Below are 15,082 nucleotides of genomic sequence, written 5' to 3'. Positions count from 1 at the left end.
AGATTCATGATATAAAAATTAATAAAAATGGTTAAAAGCAATGATTTTTAAGTTTTCTAGATGGTAAATTTTACCTAGATTCTTGTGGTTTATTTTTACCATTTATGGTTTCATGTGATTTACTTTTTTAAGTCAAAGATTTTCGTTAAATTCTTATGATTTTACTTTTAATATTTCAAGTTGAGTTCCATGAGTTATTTTAATTTTAAAGACATCCCATTTGAACTATTAACTTAAAAGAGGGATCTTTTAAAAGGTAAATTTTAAATATCTTATATGCTAAAAATAATTATATATATGGAGTCTAGGTGAAAATGACTCAAATTATAAGGGGTTGATGAAATTTACCCATTTCTATATGTTAAAAGAAAGGGTTTTGGTGTTCCCTAGGGTTGTCCCAATAGTCAGTAAGGATTGATAAGCGGCCTAAGTTTTTAGATTCGAATTCACTCTCTACACAAATGTACATCAAAATATTATTTTTATCTTATTTTTTTGTGTTTGGATTGCATTTTTAAAAATCCCAAAAAATGAAATATACCCTCACATGCATACAAATACTTTACAAATTGTTTGGGAAAATATTTATTTGAAATGTTATATGTAAAAATAATTTTATAAAAAATATTTTTCATCTTATTTTTTGATAAATATTTTATGTTAAAAAAACAACTAAACTAAATTTTTTGACAGTATTTGTGTATAAATTTTTGACAACTAGAAAAAAAACTAAATTTTTGAACATTTCAAAATTAGTTAGAATATGGGAAGGTATCATAACAAATTTTGAAATGTTTAAAAATTGATTAAACAAATTTTAAAGTTTAGTAAGTGTTCGGTATAAAGATCATAATTCAAGATATGCAACCAATTTACTATCTCATTAATAATAGTTTGAACTATCCTCGTGCAACTCGAGCACGAATAGAGTATCGAAGTAATCCGATGAATTTTACGCAATAAAAGGTTTTAACTTTTTGTTTAAAAAATAAAAACACGTGAAATTGTATAAAAAGTCAATGTAGCCCGGAAAGAAACAACAGACCTTTGCCTTATGGGGTTGTCGGAATCTTTTCTTCCTCCTCCTCCTCCTCTGTCGCATATAAAGAGGCACCGCCGCTCGGCAGTTGCCGTCGTCACCATCTGGGGGTGCCGAAGAAGTGGTTGTTTGATTTTGATTGTCTTCTAATTCGTGGGAACCCATCAATGAAATTATCAAAGGTCTTCTACACAGACCCACAAACCAAACCAAAACAATCCATTCATAGGGGAGAGGCTTTCATTGATGAAGCGAAAAGCAAGGGCATCTGTTGACTGTTGTGGTTCTCTTCTCTTGATGGGTTCCCATTTTCTCTCTTATTTCGTGAATTCAAATCTTCTTTATTTCTTTTTTCTAATCAAAATATGGTTTTTGGGTTTGTAAAAATAAAAATTATTTATAATTACACATACCAATTGTAAGTTTCTTAATTGGGTTTTGTTAACGAGTGTCATAAATTGAATGCACTTTATTTTTAACATTTAAATATTTTTATTAATTAATAAAATATTTTAAAATATAATACATTTATTACTAACTAATACAAATATTTAGCGTAAAAAAAAAATGCATTAAATACACCTTAACGAGTGTCCCGAGACACTCATTAGCAAAACCCTTATATTATTATTATTCACTTAAGAATGGAAGAGAATGGAATCGAATGAGAATAAATGAAATGGACTTGGAAGTCTTTTTCTTTTTGTTTGGAAAAGAAAGAGATGCATGGTAATGAAAAATTCTTTCTTTGGAATGGAAAATTATTAAATAGTAAATGACAAATATACCCTCATTATGGATTATGAATAAGATTGATATAAAAATATTAAGACTAGTTTTGTGTGGAGAGATGAGATTGGACATAAACCATCTATTTCCAATTAGGTTCGATTCCATTATTAATATTCTTTTCAAACAATTAAACCTCATTCCATCTATTTGGTAAGGCATTCTTCTTCCAAACGCTCTTTTAAAGAATTTAAAGTAAAAATAGTGTTAAGAGTCGTTATCAGTCATGTGGCGCATTCTCATTGAAGTTGGAGAAGATGCTAGGTAGAAGAGACGATGACATATAATTTTCTTAGTCTTCTCCAATAAGGAGGCGTCATATGACTGATAACGACGTTATTAATTATAACTCTTAACATTATTTTTAAAGTAAACATTACTCAATTCCCTTATGATTTTAGTCATTTTCAATGAAACACTTTACTTCACACATCATAAGAGATTTGGGTGCAATTTATTCGGTTAGACTAAATATAAAAGAAAAGAGAATAAAAGAAAGCATCAATCTTACTTTCTACATAATATAAAAACAAGATAAAATGCATTGGAGGTGATTATTTGTTTTTTTTCTTTTTTCTTTTTTTTTCTGAAACAAAGCTGAAATGATCTAATAAAGAATAGATTGTCTCAAAAAGCCTAGAGAGACCCTTTCTGTCGAGGAGTCCTTGGGAGAGTCTTGATAAATTTCTGTGTAAAAGAGACGTGGAAGATTCATAAGATCTCCTAGAAGAGTCTATCACAGGATATTCCCCAAACAAAAAGCATAAATAGACATATCCGAAAATCTCTTTGAAAATCATGCAAAAAAATAAGGTTTGTTCATAAAAGTCAATCTTGAAATACTATGAATAGTTATCAACAATCTCTAAGCTCATTTATAGATAAACGAACCTTCATTTCACAAAAGTAAGTCACCATTACTCGAAAAGAGTTCTACAAACTCTTTTGAATACAAAGATCTAACTTAAAGTTTTAAATATTAGAATATTTGCCCGAGAAATACCCCGCTCCATCTAACTACCTCTTTTTTTTTTAGCAAAATTTTGATGGCTTAGAGGCAATTCCTCAATATCTAAATTTATCATTATATCTAAACAACACCACCACCAAAGTTCATTTTATTTAAAATTTTACTTAAAAACATTAAAAAGTAAATTGTAATCGTCAAATATCACTCAATAAATTTTTATTTTTTACACATATATAACACCAACAACCCTTCAATATAAGCATATAAACTACCCTTCAATATAAACATAAACTAATCAAGAGACATGATGTAAGCCCATGCCTATGCCTCGGCAGCAGCACGAAAGTTAGTTAAAATTAGTAGTATAAACCCAATATTAGTTAAAATTGAATCCATCGTATGAATGTTTCGAATGAAATTTTTTCAAAATTTTCTTACCAACTTGAAGATTTAGAAAACACAATTCCCTACAATTTTTTTTTTTCTTAAGGTAATTTTTGTTAATTAAGATATAGATAAAAAAAATATAAGATATGAAAAGTATTCTAAACTTTTGGTTAAACCTATTTGCCGACTCTCGAAAAAGAAGTCATATGATTTCTTATTTGTTACTTTCAAAATATATTTATCTCTTTTCTTCTCCGAATAAGCATATATTGAATCTTATAGATAAAAAATAATGACGCACATATCTTCTAGTACATTTTAAAAAATTTAAGAAACAGTTTGATAAAAATCTTGGAATGCATTCTAACATTATCTTGACCATTTCATATATTGATCCGAAAAACATTCTAACATTATCTTGATGATTTTAACAAATATTACCTAAATTGTCACTATCTCCTTCTTTAACATAAGTTAGACGGAACAAAAACCTCTTGAGAAAATAGTGAGTCAACTTAAACTAATCTTAAGGTTTTAGATAATTGGTCGCACCACACATTGGGGCTCCAATTATCAAGTTATAGAGCGTGCGTGATACACAACCACAATAGTATAGATATATCTCTTTAAATAACATTATTGAAAGTGGTCTATCAATCATTGAACCAAAGTGGTCTATTTATCGCACCAAAGAGATTTGGTGTTCCAATCCTATCCTAACCCCTTACCTAAAATCTCTATCTAATAAGAATTATTTAGTAGACTTTTCTGCCATCAAATTAATCTTACCAGATAGGCAACAATCCTAATCAAATTATAAATTGATGAGTTATCCTAACACTTTTTTATATTTTTCATAAAAAATGAAAACTAAAACAATCCCTAAATTATTATTGCAATATATATATAGAGAGGGGGGGGGGGAGAAAGAGAGAAAGAACAGACATTGCCTTCCAGAAGCTAAGACCCTCGGATTGAGTTTTGAGAGGAGGAGGCTCATCCTGAGCTGGTTGAGCTTTAGCATATTCAGTCGAATAACTGGCCGATGTCGCCGCCGATGACGGAGGAACAAATGGTAAAAGATGATCTTGATCACAGTTTCTTCTCATACTTGCAACAAAACTAAGACCAAGAACAAAGATATAACAAGACTTTGTATTATATAGGTAAGAGGATGGTCCATGCCAAACCAAAAATCTAATCTATGTAAAAAATGAATATAATAGGTGTCTCATTAGATGATTGGTAAGGGTGAGCATTCGATCAGTTTAATAACTGAATCAATCGAATTGTTTAAATTGAATAGATCGAATCTATGTCAAAAATTGAATCAAACCGATCAAATAGATTCTTAAACCAAAAAAATTGAAAAAAAAAACCCAAAAATCAAACCAATAAAATAAACCAAAAAATTGAAACCGAAATAACAAAGTGCAAAAGTAACATAATTTTTAACATTTCAATCAGTTTGGTTATTTCCAAATTTTCAATACAGAGATAATATCTGTAGTGGCCTTTTCCCTGATAATCCTGCTAACATAAGAAATCCTAAAAGAGGTCGTCACAAAATGGATACATAAACAATAACTCAGATTAAACACCAAATTTTTTTACTTGCTCACTAACTATGTTGCACTGAAACGGAAACGAGAAACGTTTCTGATAGGAAACGGAAACGTGGGAACGAACATTTTTCTAAAAAATTAGGCATAAATAGGGTTCAAAACGAAAATAGGAAACGTTTCGAAAACGGAGAAACGACTCCTATGAGGCGTTTCTGTGCAACATAACTCAGTGATCATCAAGAGCTAAAATAAAACATTTCCAACAATAATTTAACTTACATGATCATTTGGCTCAATGGCCATACAAATCAAAATATAAAGGCAAATATCAATTACAAAATGAACCTAACTCTACATGCTCTCAAAACAAATCACTCCCATGGACTTTTTTCAGTTGGAATATCTCTGTACACAATTAAACCCGGGCTCTAGTTTCATTGAACTCGCCCTTAGCAACTGTCTTTCCTTTACCTGAAATGACAGGAATAAACAAGGTGAGCCACAAAGCTTAGCAAGCATATATTATAACAAATGGAACAATAGAATTAAGGCATGGATAAATCAAAGTAGAATAGACTCGACTTCCTAGGTACAAGTAGCATTTCCCATTAGTTCCCATCATTATTATCATTCCCATGCCATTGTCATTATGCATTTTATGCATCATTTCATTTCTCATGAATACATAGCCTCATATATGTCACATCGGCTCACAAGGCCTTACTTTACCATGCATGTATATACATATATAATAAAAATCAATTAGCCATACCTATGGCTAGAGCATCACCTACCGGGTTTATGGCCACCTCACATGTGTCAGGCGTTCCTTTAGGATATCATTTTCTCACCTTGCGAAACATAACCGTCTCGCAAAATATTAGGTACGCAAATAATAATACCATGCAATGCTTATGAAGGTTTCAAGTAGATATATCATACATGCTTCTTTATTAGAAATATTTTGATCATGATCATCATGCGCACTTAGACATTTCAAGATCATATCCTCACATAAGCCAGCTATATTTTCATTCACATGATTTTCATTACTTATTACACATGATAAACTTCCCCTCTTTAAGACACCCTCATATTATCAAGAAGCTTTCTAAAGCTCATTTGAACACTACAAGATGTGTTGGGGAAGAATTCACAAGCATTTAAGAAGAATTGGGCCAAAAAGGAAAGAGTTAGTCGACAGATGGAAGCCAATCTTTCGACTAACAGAAGCCCAAGAACCCACTTAGTCGACAAAAACAAAAGATTAGTCGATAGAAAGAATTAATACATTCTGTTAGTTGACAGAATAAAAGTGTTAGTCGACTAACTAGGGATTTAGTCAACAGATGGAGAAAACTTAGTCGACAGATGCAAAAATTTAGTTGACTAACAGAATTTAAAGCACCTACTTAGTCAACAGATTGAAGACTTAGTCGACTAACAGAAACCTAAAACTTAAGAATTTCAACGACAACCTATAAAAACCAAATACCCCAAGCAAGATACATTAAAACCTTGCTTTACCAACATTCATCATCAATCAATGTGTCATTTCTTTGAGAAATTTAGGGTGAACTAGACATTAACGACAACTCTCAAAAAGATCCACCATGATAAAAATACAAAATTTTTAAAGGAATGAGAAGAAGACCCACCAATTAATATGGATTCAAGATTGGATCTTCTAAGGAGGCAAAAGAATCAAAGACAAATGAACAATGAAGAAAAACTAACTTGACCTTAGAGAGAAAGAAGAACCAAACTTTCATTAATAAGGAAAAATACCATGAACTTGCATTAAGATAAAATAAAAGGAACAAGAACTCACATCGAAATGGAAGGAAGTAATAAAATATTTATTTAGAAGAAGAACTTGCCTCCAAAAGAAACAAGGAGGAAATGGAACTTACTTTAATGATGCTTGACCCAAGAGAAGAAGAACAATCAGCTGCAATGCTCCCACTTGAAGCTTCACCAGAGATTATCAATGAAGGAAGAAGAAGAAAGAAGAAGAAAAGATCAATTGGGAAAGGAGGAAGAGAGAGAAAGATAAGAAAAAAGAGGAGGCATGGGGAGGAATGTGCTTCCATCAGCTCACCAACCACCCCCTTGGCCAATTACCAATTTACCCCTCTCACTAATACACACCACAAATTCATTAAGCCCATTTTGGTCTTTTACCTTATTTTCTTTTCTTTTCTATTTTTCTTTTTACTCCATAATATACACTAAATTTTCTATAATAAATACTCATTTATGAGTTTCCCATTTTACCCTTACCTTTCACACACACCATGAACAAACTTCAAGCCCTTATTAGACTTCTCATAATTCATTTTTTTTGATTAATTAAAATACATAAATTTTTTATGCTCATGGGCCCAATACCCATTTCATTAGCCAATCATGATGGCTTTAATATATTCTTAGGCCCTATGGGCTTCACAACTTCATCTTAAATAAGACATAACCCATTACACTTGGTCTCAATCCAATTTTTCTTTAAAAGCTCAACCCTTAAATTAGGCATATCTCATTATTTATAGCACCTAATTCTTGAGCCTAATTTATCACACATAATAAATCATAATTCAAATAAAACTTTAGACCCACTAACGGGTCATTACAATATCAAAAGAAAATAATTAAAATTGTCAAAGTTGAAAACTAAATCGAAGTGACCTATAATTTGAATTGAATCATTTGTCGATCTCTTCTAAATAAATTTTGATAAAAAGACAAAAATCTATGTTGTCTTTGCAAGTCTAGTTATAGTGCTACTTTATAGATGTTCACTTCTTTAACATGACCAAAATACCCCCATTATCTTTTCTTTCTTCTCCTCACATGGAAAATTAGTTAAATTCCAGTCATTTGTTGATCTCTTTCTCTAGTTTTGCAATGGTTTAGCTATCACTAAATTATACCGAGAGAAAAAGATCAACAAATTATCAAATTTTGGTCAATTCGCCAAACAAGAAAATGAAGATAAAGGGAAATGGAGAAAATGCAAGAGTTTCGTCACGTAACAATTTTAACGCCAATAAAAAGAAAAATGTAACTACAATTATAAATTCAAAACAGAATATTATTATTTTTAAATATTAAAAATATCTCATTCTTCCTACCAAACCTAACCTTTGGAAGATTCCCCTAATTGGACTTTGTTTTGGGTTTGCTAATGCTATTGCTTTTTAGTTTTTATTGGAAAATAATGCTTTAGTTAAGAATAACTTTTCTTTGTAATAAAAAATTAAGTTAAATTATTTTAAATCAAAAGCAAAGGAAACAACACCATTTATTATAAAATAAAAATAGGAAAATGGCACTTTTTCAACTGAAATATGGGAAAAATATGTAAATAAAAAAAATATAGACTTTTTATAATATAGTTTTAATATAAAAAATTATTATTTAATCAAACATAAAAATAAATTCTATCATCAATTCAAATAAATATATATACAAGTTGTTTTTATCTCTAACATGGTCACCGAATGGTACAAATGGAATTGTTTCTACCTTTAATATAGTCGTAGAATAAAAATGCATTTATAATATTTTTTCAATATTATGAAATGATTCTAAAATGTTTTCAAAAATACTAAAATAAGTCAAATATATATATATATATATATTTATGTTTCTTAACATTTTGAGGCAAGAAACATTTAGAAAACCTCAAAAAAATATCGTTTCAATATTTCCGTGCATAAGAATAATTTTCTGAGGGCAATCTAATATTTTTTATTTCAATTAATTCTAAGTTCATATATATATATATATAATATTCTAGAAAACTTTTATTTATAGAATAATACTCATTTCATATTTAAAATATGGCCTCATTATCATAGATAATTTTGATACCATTTGATTCAACATAAACTGTTTTAAAAATAATTAATTCTTATCTTATTTTTTACTTTGGCTTTTATTTTTTCAAGTAAATCTACTTTCAAATGCATATCAATATGATAATTTTAGATTTTTTAAAGACAAAATTTCATCTTATTTTTACATAAAAAATATTTTATGTAAAAGTTTATTTATATTAACAAAGTCAAAACACATGAAGACTAGATTGTACAGAAATAAAAATAAAAAAAAGGAGTAAAAAACAAAGACATGGGAAAAGTTTATAAATAAAAAAATATAAGGTCTTTTTATAAATATAATTTTTAAAAAATTATAAAAAAATAATTATTCAAACAAATATAAACATAAATTCCATCCTCTATTAAAACAAATATAAACATAAGTTATTTTTATTTTTAAAAATAAAAATAAAAATAAATTATTTTTAATATTTTAATCTGGACAACGAAGACAAAAGTAATGTAATTGCAAAATAGAAACTTGTTTAATGAAAATGCGTTTCTAATATCTTTCCAATATTATGAAACAACCCCAAATATTTCTAAAATTAAGAGAATAGTTCGAAAATGTTATTTTTTTTGTGTTTCTTGAAATTTAAGGTAAAAAAACGTTTCAAAAACACTAAAATAGCACCGTTTCAATGTTTTTTACAAGAATTTAATTTTTGTATAAATACAAGGATAATACTAATTATTATCCTTAAACAGCAATAAATACACCTTAATTTTAGGTGAAGTATATTTATTATGCAACATGGTTTGAACAATTAAATCAACCACTAAAATTGTTTGGATAATAAAAATGCAATAAATATAGAAATGTTTAAATGTTAGGAGCAAGATTAGTAAATATATATTACCTAAAAATAAAGTATATTTATTATTATTTAACTATTTAACTATTCCTAAAGAAAGGAGTTAACATTACCATTAAAGAAAAGGTTTAAATAATGAGAGTATCTAATTCTATCCCCTACACTTAGTACAAAGATTTAATTAGAATTAATCATGTATAATAATTATATCCCTTAAAATATATTTAATTACATTAATTTATTATAAAATATTTAAAATGGAATATGATTGATATTAAAAATATAAAAAATACAAAAATACCCCCCAAACATCAAAGGAACCTCCTTCCTATTGTGTTAATCCTCCACCATGGACTCCAAGGGAGGAACAAACAACAGGCCGCGGATGACAGATGAGGCTTTCACAGGCAACGCTGACAAGTCTTCAACTTCGCATGACACCGCCGTCACAACCACCACCACCACCACCACCATCATCCTCTCCTCTCTCTTTTCTGTCCACCGGGATCGTGCCGCCCACTGCAAACCCCTGCATGCCCTTCAATCTGCCGACAATTGCCACCACCGCAATCTCTCGTTGCCATCGTCCATCTTTGCCTCTCATTCTCTTTGCCGCGGACTAAGCACCGCCATCCATCTAACGACCACCAAAACACCACCTCTTTATTCGTTTTTTTCACCGGCGACCACCGAACGCCACCATTGCCGCCACCGATATCTCCTTGTCCTTCATCGTCTCTTCAATCTCCCTCTCCCCTTTCTAGATTTGATATACCAATTAAGCTAACATCAAAGATGATGTTGAAGAACGACAGGCCGTGGACATCTAGTAGAGGGCCATGATGGCAGCAATGTAGAGAACATAGGATGGCTTGTGGGGCAGCCGTTGGAGGGATTGAAGGTCAAAGAAAAGGCAGGTCATTACTCATAAACAACTCAACTGCCCAATATTAATACAGAATAGATTCCTGAGTTTAATAACACTATTAGGATCGTGAGTTTAATAAAGAAAATTGGATTGATCATACTTTTACTTGCCAAGTCTTATATTTAAGTCCATTTTAGTTGTCTAATGTAATCCTTCTTAAAATTAACCATGATAAGAGAAGCTCCTTCGACACTAAAAGGGTTTAGATAATTCCTCAATCTAGTGAACATAGACACAGATCTAAGCAGCTAGACATTTAAAACTTATGTAACCGACTTTCCCTAATGAGATTAAAATGTTCTGATATTATACTGTATGAAAATTATTTCCAATCCAAATTCAAACTAGAAACCCTAGTTCGAACAGAGTGAATTTCTAGTTCGACCCCTCCCTACAGAGTGCGCACACAATGTTGTGTGTTGTGCAAAGAGGGCCTGAACGGAGAATTCACCTTGTTCAGTGTGTGTGTGGTGTAGGGAGGGCAAATGGGAATTCACCCCGTTCGACCTATGATATTTGAATATCACTACCCTAGGGTACCCAAGGGTTCCTCGGGGGTTTAAATAGAAAATTAAGTCAATAAATTACTAAAATTTGTGGTACCACTCGAAGGGGATGCACAACGCCGCGAAGGGGCAGCACTGTGGTACAACACGAAGGGAGTGGTGATTACGTAAGAAGAGCAAGCATTTGTATCCTTGGATACCCTAGAATTTGTCCAATAAAACTAGATATAAATGCAACAAGGAAAACAAAGGATTGAGTCGGGTTTGAGGCAAAGTCATCCTGATCTAATCCTCCCTTATAAACCCCCCTATTAAGACAAAGACCACACTCACCTTGGGCGTACTTCCAGAAACTCTTATCAATAAATTTGGAAAGGAAAACAATGGAGCAAATAACAATAGAGATGCTTCACTTGATTAACTACCACCTGGCTAAAACTATAGCAGCTACCAACTCACAAAGAAACATGCATTTTACTAGTTGATCAGAGAAACAGGAAAGGGCATGATCCATCAACCATTGCTGGCTAAATGAATACATGTATGTAAGTAGGAAGTTTTCATGCCCTTATTGCCAACAACAGAATACTTGAATAGAATTACATTATGCATGTACCAGCTACATCAGTTACCAAATATCAGACAAAAGAGGTGCAGGTCTTGAAGAATGATAGTTCATCGAGGTTACAAGGGTAGGAAATCCAAGTTGGCTCTTCTGTGGCATTCATAATCTCTAATATATCAGCGGTCAGTCTTAGGATGCAGAATATTGTGAATAAAACTTTGCTTGAATCCTCGGAACATTCATTACACACCATCATTTGAAGCTGATTGATAAAGGACATCATTAAATTTAACAATCAGTTTAGTGAGAATGAGGTATAAAGAATGAAATGGTTGCAATATGTCCATCAAAGCAAATCTAAAACCAAAACCAAAATGAGTAACCCAGGGATGATCAGAGAGAGAGAGAGGGAGCACACAACGTATATAACAGTTCAGATGTGAGATATAGCAGAACATAAGAGAAATAATTCAAGGATCAAAACAATAAATTCCACAAAAGGCCATTCACCATTTAAAGCTGTCCAATCTATTAAAACAACCAGTTCCTATAATTTGGAAGCTCCATAACATAAAAAAAAAAGGTTCCAAAATATTCCATCTTTGCTCACCATCTTCATCTAGTCTTGTTAAGGCCTACAACAGCAAAAAAGAAGCATGCACTCCTCCATCAACATAAGATGTAAAAAATGAGTAGTTTTTAAGACCAACAGAAGCATAATGAAAATCAGGGCGTCATTTAACACCAATATAGTTGTTTTACAACCTATAGCCTCCATACATAAATAAAAAGACAATTGATACCAAAGAAGCGACTAATAAATGCAGTTTAACTCAATAGAAACCTAAAATCTCCATAGCCAAATTTTACAAAACTTACATGCACAGTAGCAATACCCAAAATTTTATTTATTTATTTATTTTTTTGTTCTCATAATTATGATGGATTTAGGACAATATCTAGCAAACACTAACTTACCAGAAACTTAAAAGTTGGGAAAAGACCATCAAGGAAGGTCCTATGAAGTTTTGCTAGATACCTAAAAAGAAAGAAATGCGTTGGTCAGGCAACCTACAGCAAACACTACTTTTTGTTAAACATAAAAAAAAGTATGGCAACATAGGAAGCATAAAACCAAACTGAACTTTGGACAGAAAAGGAGAAAACATTATGTGGCATTGATAGACAAAACGTGTTTGAAAACCAGGATCCTGACGACATTTTTCTCATTCACTGGAGCTCCCACCAAACTTCCTTTTGGCTTGTAATAAGGGGAAGGTAAAAAAAAGAAAGAAAAAAAAAAGGAGCAGCCAGACACCAGGTATGAATTAACACAGAGAATTTTCACCAAATAGAAAACTGCTGCTGGAAGCTATTTTTAAGCAATTTTGAGCATGATATCTTGGCAACAGTAACATAAAACAACTGCCTAGTCCAATCATATCAACATACCTTGTAACAGCTTTGACAATCAAGGACAGGACATATAGACTCACTAATTACCACAACCTAGTCCACTCAAAAGCTATTTGTTCAGCAATGTCCAATCTATTACTTTTAGGAGACTGCATAAAGACATTAAATGTACCAGAAACGCAGAAATAAACCAACAAATCCAACTGCATTAAACCAAATGGTTATAACAGTTCTCGACAAAGATTTATCATGCCTAGGAAAAATTCAAAGCCACATGAATCATTCCATATGAATTGACATAACTTTGCCGCATGTAATGATACTAGATATACAGCATTTATCCCAGTATGTAAGGTTGACTACATGAATTCTAGTTCATTAGTTATTATATATGGCCTTATCTATTGTAAGGACCTTATAACGTATATTATACCTAAGTGTCTCCCATAGTTTTTTTTGGTCTTCACCTCTTTTCTTAGATATTTGTTCTATTCCATCTACTCTCTCTCCAAGAGTCTCTATTGATTTTCTTCTCACATGAGCAAATCATCTTAATCGAGTCCTATACATCTTAGGTATTATGTAATTGTACGGGCCTTAAAGAAGCAAAGATGCACATTCAGAAAAAGTATTACAGAAGTTATGTTCATAATGATAGGAAAGTTGGGGGCTTTCACTTCAACACCACACAAGATCCATTATAACGCATTTTTCAATTACTGAAATGCCACTGACGCATCATCTTGTCCCAAAATTCTGTAAGCAAATTATGTACGAACAGCATTTTTCTTCCATCACACAGTATAACCATGAAGTACATATGATTCGAGTACATTATTGAACCCGGTACTGGATAGAGTCACAATTAAAACAACCACAGTTGGAATTCAGATCTTATATAAATCAAATTGTAAAAACCTACTCGAGCAATAAGCAATTGAAATGATAACGGAGATTGTTATACCTTCCGGAAGCCAGCCGTAAGTGCGGCGAGAAATCGAGAGCATCGACGTCATCAATGCCGAAGCAGTGGCAGTGTGGAATGGTTGCATGGATCCGACGCAAACGCTCATTTCAGCCGGACAACTTCAGATTCACGAAATCCAAGGTCATCAAACCACACATGTACATATGGAAACATTTTATATGTATCTACGGCAGCACGCGTAGTTTATACCTGAAGATTCGGTGAGAGAGGGGTTTTCTGGTCGAGGAACTGAAGGGAGAGCGGGCGGCTTTGGCTTCGGAGGCGACTTTCGCCGCCGCCTTCCGGACGGAAGGGGATCGGAAAAGTGTTCTGCTGGCGGCGGCGGCGGCGGCCATGGTTGACAAGGTGAAGGATCTCTCTGCTTTGGTGTTGGTTCCCGTGGTAAAGGTTTTAGGGTTTTGATTCGAGACTGAGGGCGCTAAACCCTGAACCCTTGCGGCGTGTTTGACTGATGACATAATAATGAAAAAATATTCATCAATATAACTACAAATAATAATCTATACAATTCGTCCACAACTTAGTTACCTTATTGGTCCCTTTAGTTTTGATATTTTGCATATGACACTCCTTCAATTATAATTATTTGACTTGAATTTGAAAAATTCACTTAATCAATACCTAAATCCTTTAAAAATTAGTCGCAACATCTCATGAGTTAGTCAAGACAATGTATAAATTAATTTTGAAAACTCATAAAGTATCTAACTTAAAATGTCCGAATTTGAAAATACATATAATTAATTTATTTTTTAAAATTTATTGTTACTAAAAATATAATAATTAAAATTTATAATGTAAAAAGTTCAAATGGTAAGAAAATCGAGATTCGAGATGATTTACTAAGGGTGTTCAAAAAAATCGGCTAACCGCGAAAATCGGCCAAACCGAACCGCACCGCACCGAACCGGGTGATTTTTTTGGTGAGTGGTTCGGCACGGTTTAAAAAAACTGCAAACCGCACGGTTTGCGGTTTAAAAATTTGGTGGTTAGGTTTTAACCGAACTACCCAAGTAAATTTTAATAATAAAATAAATAAAATATAAAATATAAAATATAAAAGGCACATCTAATAACCCTAATCAGTTCCAAGTTCAAAGCCCTTCTATGTCTTCTCTCTCCCACTGCCCAACGCCCCATGCTTTCAACCCATCAAAGACTCAAGGGGATTTGCCGATTTGATATGGTTTCACCAAGGAGAAGCGGACAGAAGTAGCCTGAAACTAAACTCTT

General features: G+C 32.0%; 1 protein-coding gene across 4 annotated transcripts; it reads right to left on the bottom strand.

Annotated features, from left to right (window-relative positions):
• Window positions 1-10,140: 10,140 nt before the first annotated feature.
• On the bottom strand, window positions 10,141-14,310 carry LOC127810841 (protein NUCLEAR FUSION DEFECTIVE 6, mitochondrial-like). 4 transcript variants are annotated; one of them, XR_008025597.1, is made up of 4 exons: window positions 14,039-14,309; window positions 13,826-13,947; window positions 12,424-12,484; window positions 10,141-11,707 (listed from the first exon to the last, which is right to left on the bottom strand). XR_008025597.1 is itself a non-coding variant. In XM_052350410.1 (3 exons), the coding sequence occupies exons 1-3, from the start codon at window positions 14,305-14,307 to the stop codon at window positions 11,688-11,690; spliced, it is 411 nt and encodes a 136-aa protein (XP_052206370.1). In that variant the 5' UTR covers window positions 14,308-14,310; the 3' UTR covers window positions 10,141-11,687. The 4 variants fall into 4 exon arrangements, 2 of the variants coding, with proteins under 2 accessions (XP_052206370.1, XP_052206369.1); XR_008025596.1 differs by lacking the exon at window positions 10,141-11,707 and adding an exon at window positions 11,903-12,080; XM_052350410.1 differs by lacking the exon at window positions 12,424-12,484 and having other exon boundaries at window positions 14,039-14,310.
• Between the last annotated feature and the right edge of the window lie 772 nt (window positions 14,311-15,082).

Source organism: Diospyros lotus, chromosome 10 (assembly GCF_014633365.1).
Source record: "Diospyros lotus cultivar Yz01 chromosome 10, ASM1463336v1, whole genome shotgun sequence".
NCBI lineage: Eukaryota > Viridiplantae > Streptophyta > Magnoliopsida > Ericales > Ebenaceae > Diospyros > Diospyros lotus.
Note: the sequence above shows the minus strand (reverse complement) of the source record. Positions and strands in the feature narration are given on the sequence as shown.

What these genes read in the sequence shown, in the direction of transcription:
- LOC127810841 (XM_052350410.1), bottom strand. Translation starts at nt 14,307, where the DNA reads ATGTCATCAGTCAAACACGCCGCAAGGGTTCAGGGTTTAGCGCCCTCA. An exon ending in CTCTCTCACCGAATCTTCAG is followed by an intron (nt 13,948 to 14,038) that starts GTATAAACTACG and finishes GTGAATCTGAAG; the next exon opens with TTGTCCGGCTGAAATGAGCG. An exon ending in TTACGGCTGGCTTCCGGAAG is followed by an intron (nt 11,708 to 13,825) that starts GTATAACAATCT and finishes TTTATCAATCAG; the next exon opens with CTTCAAATGATGGTGTGTAA.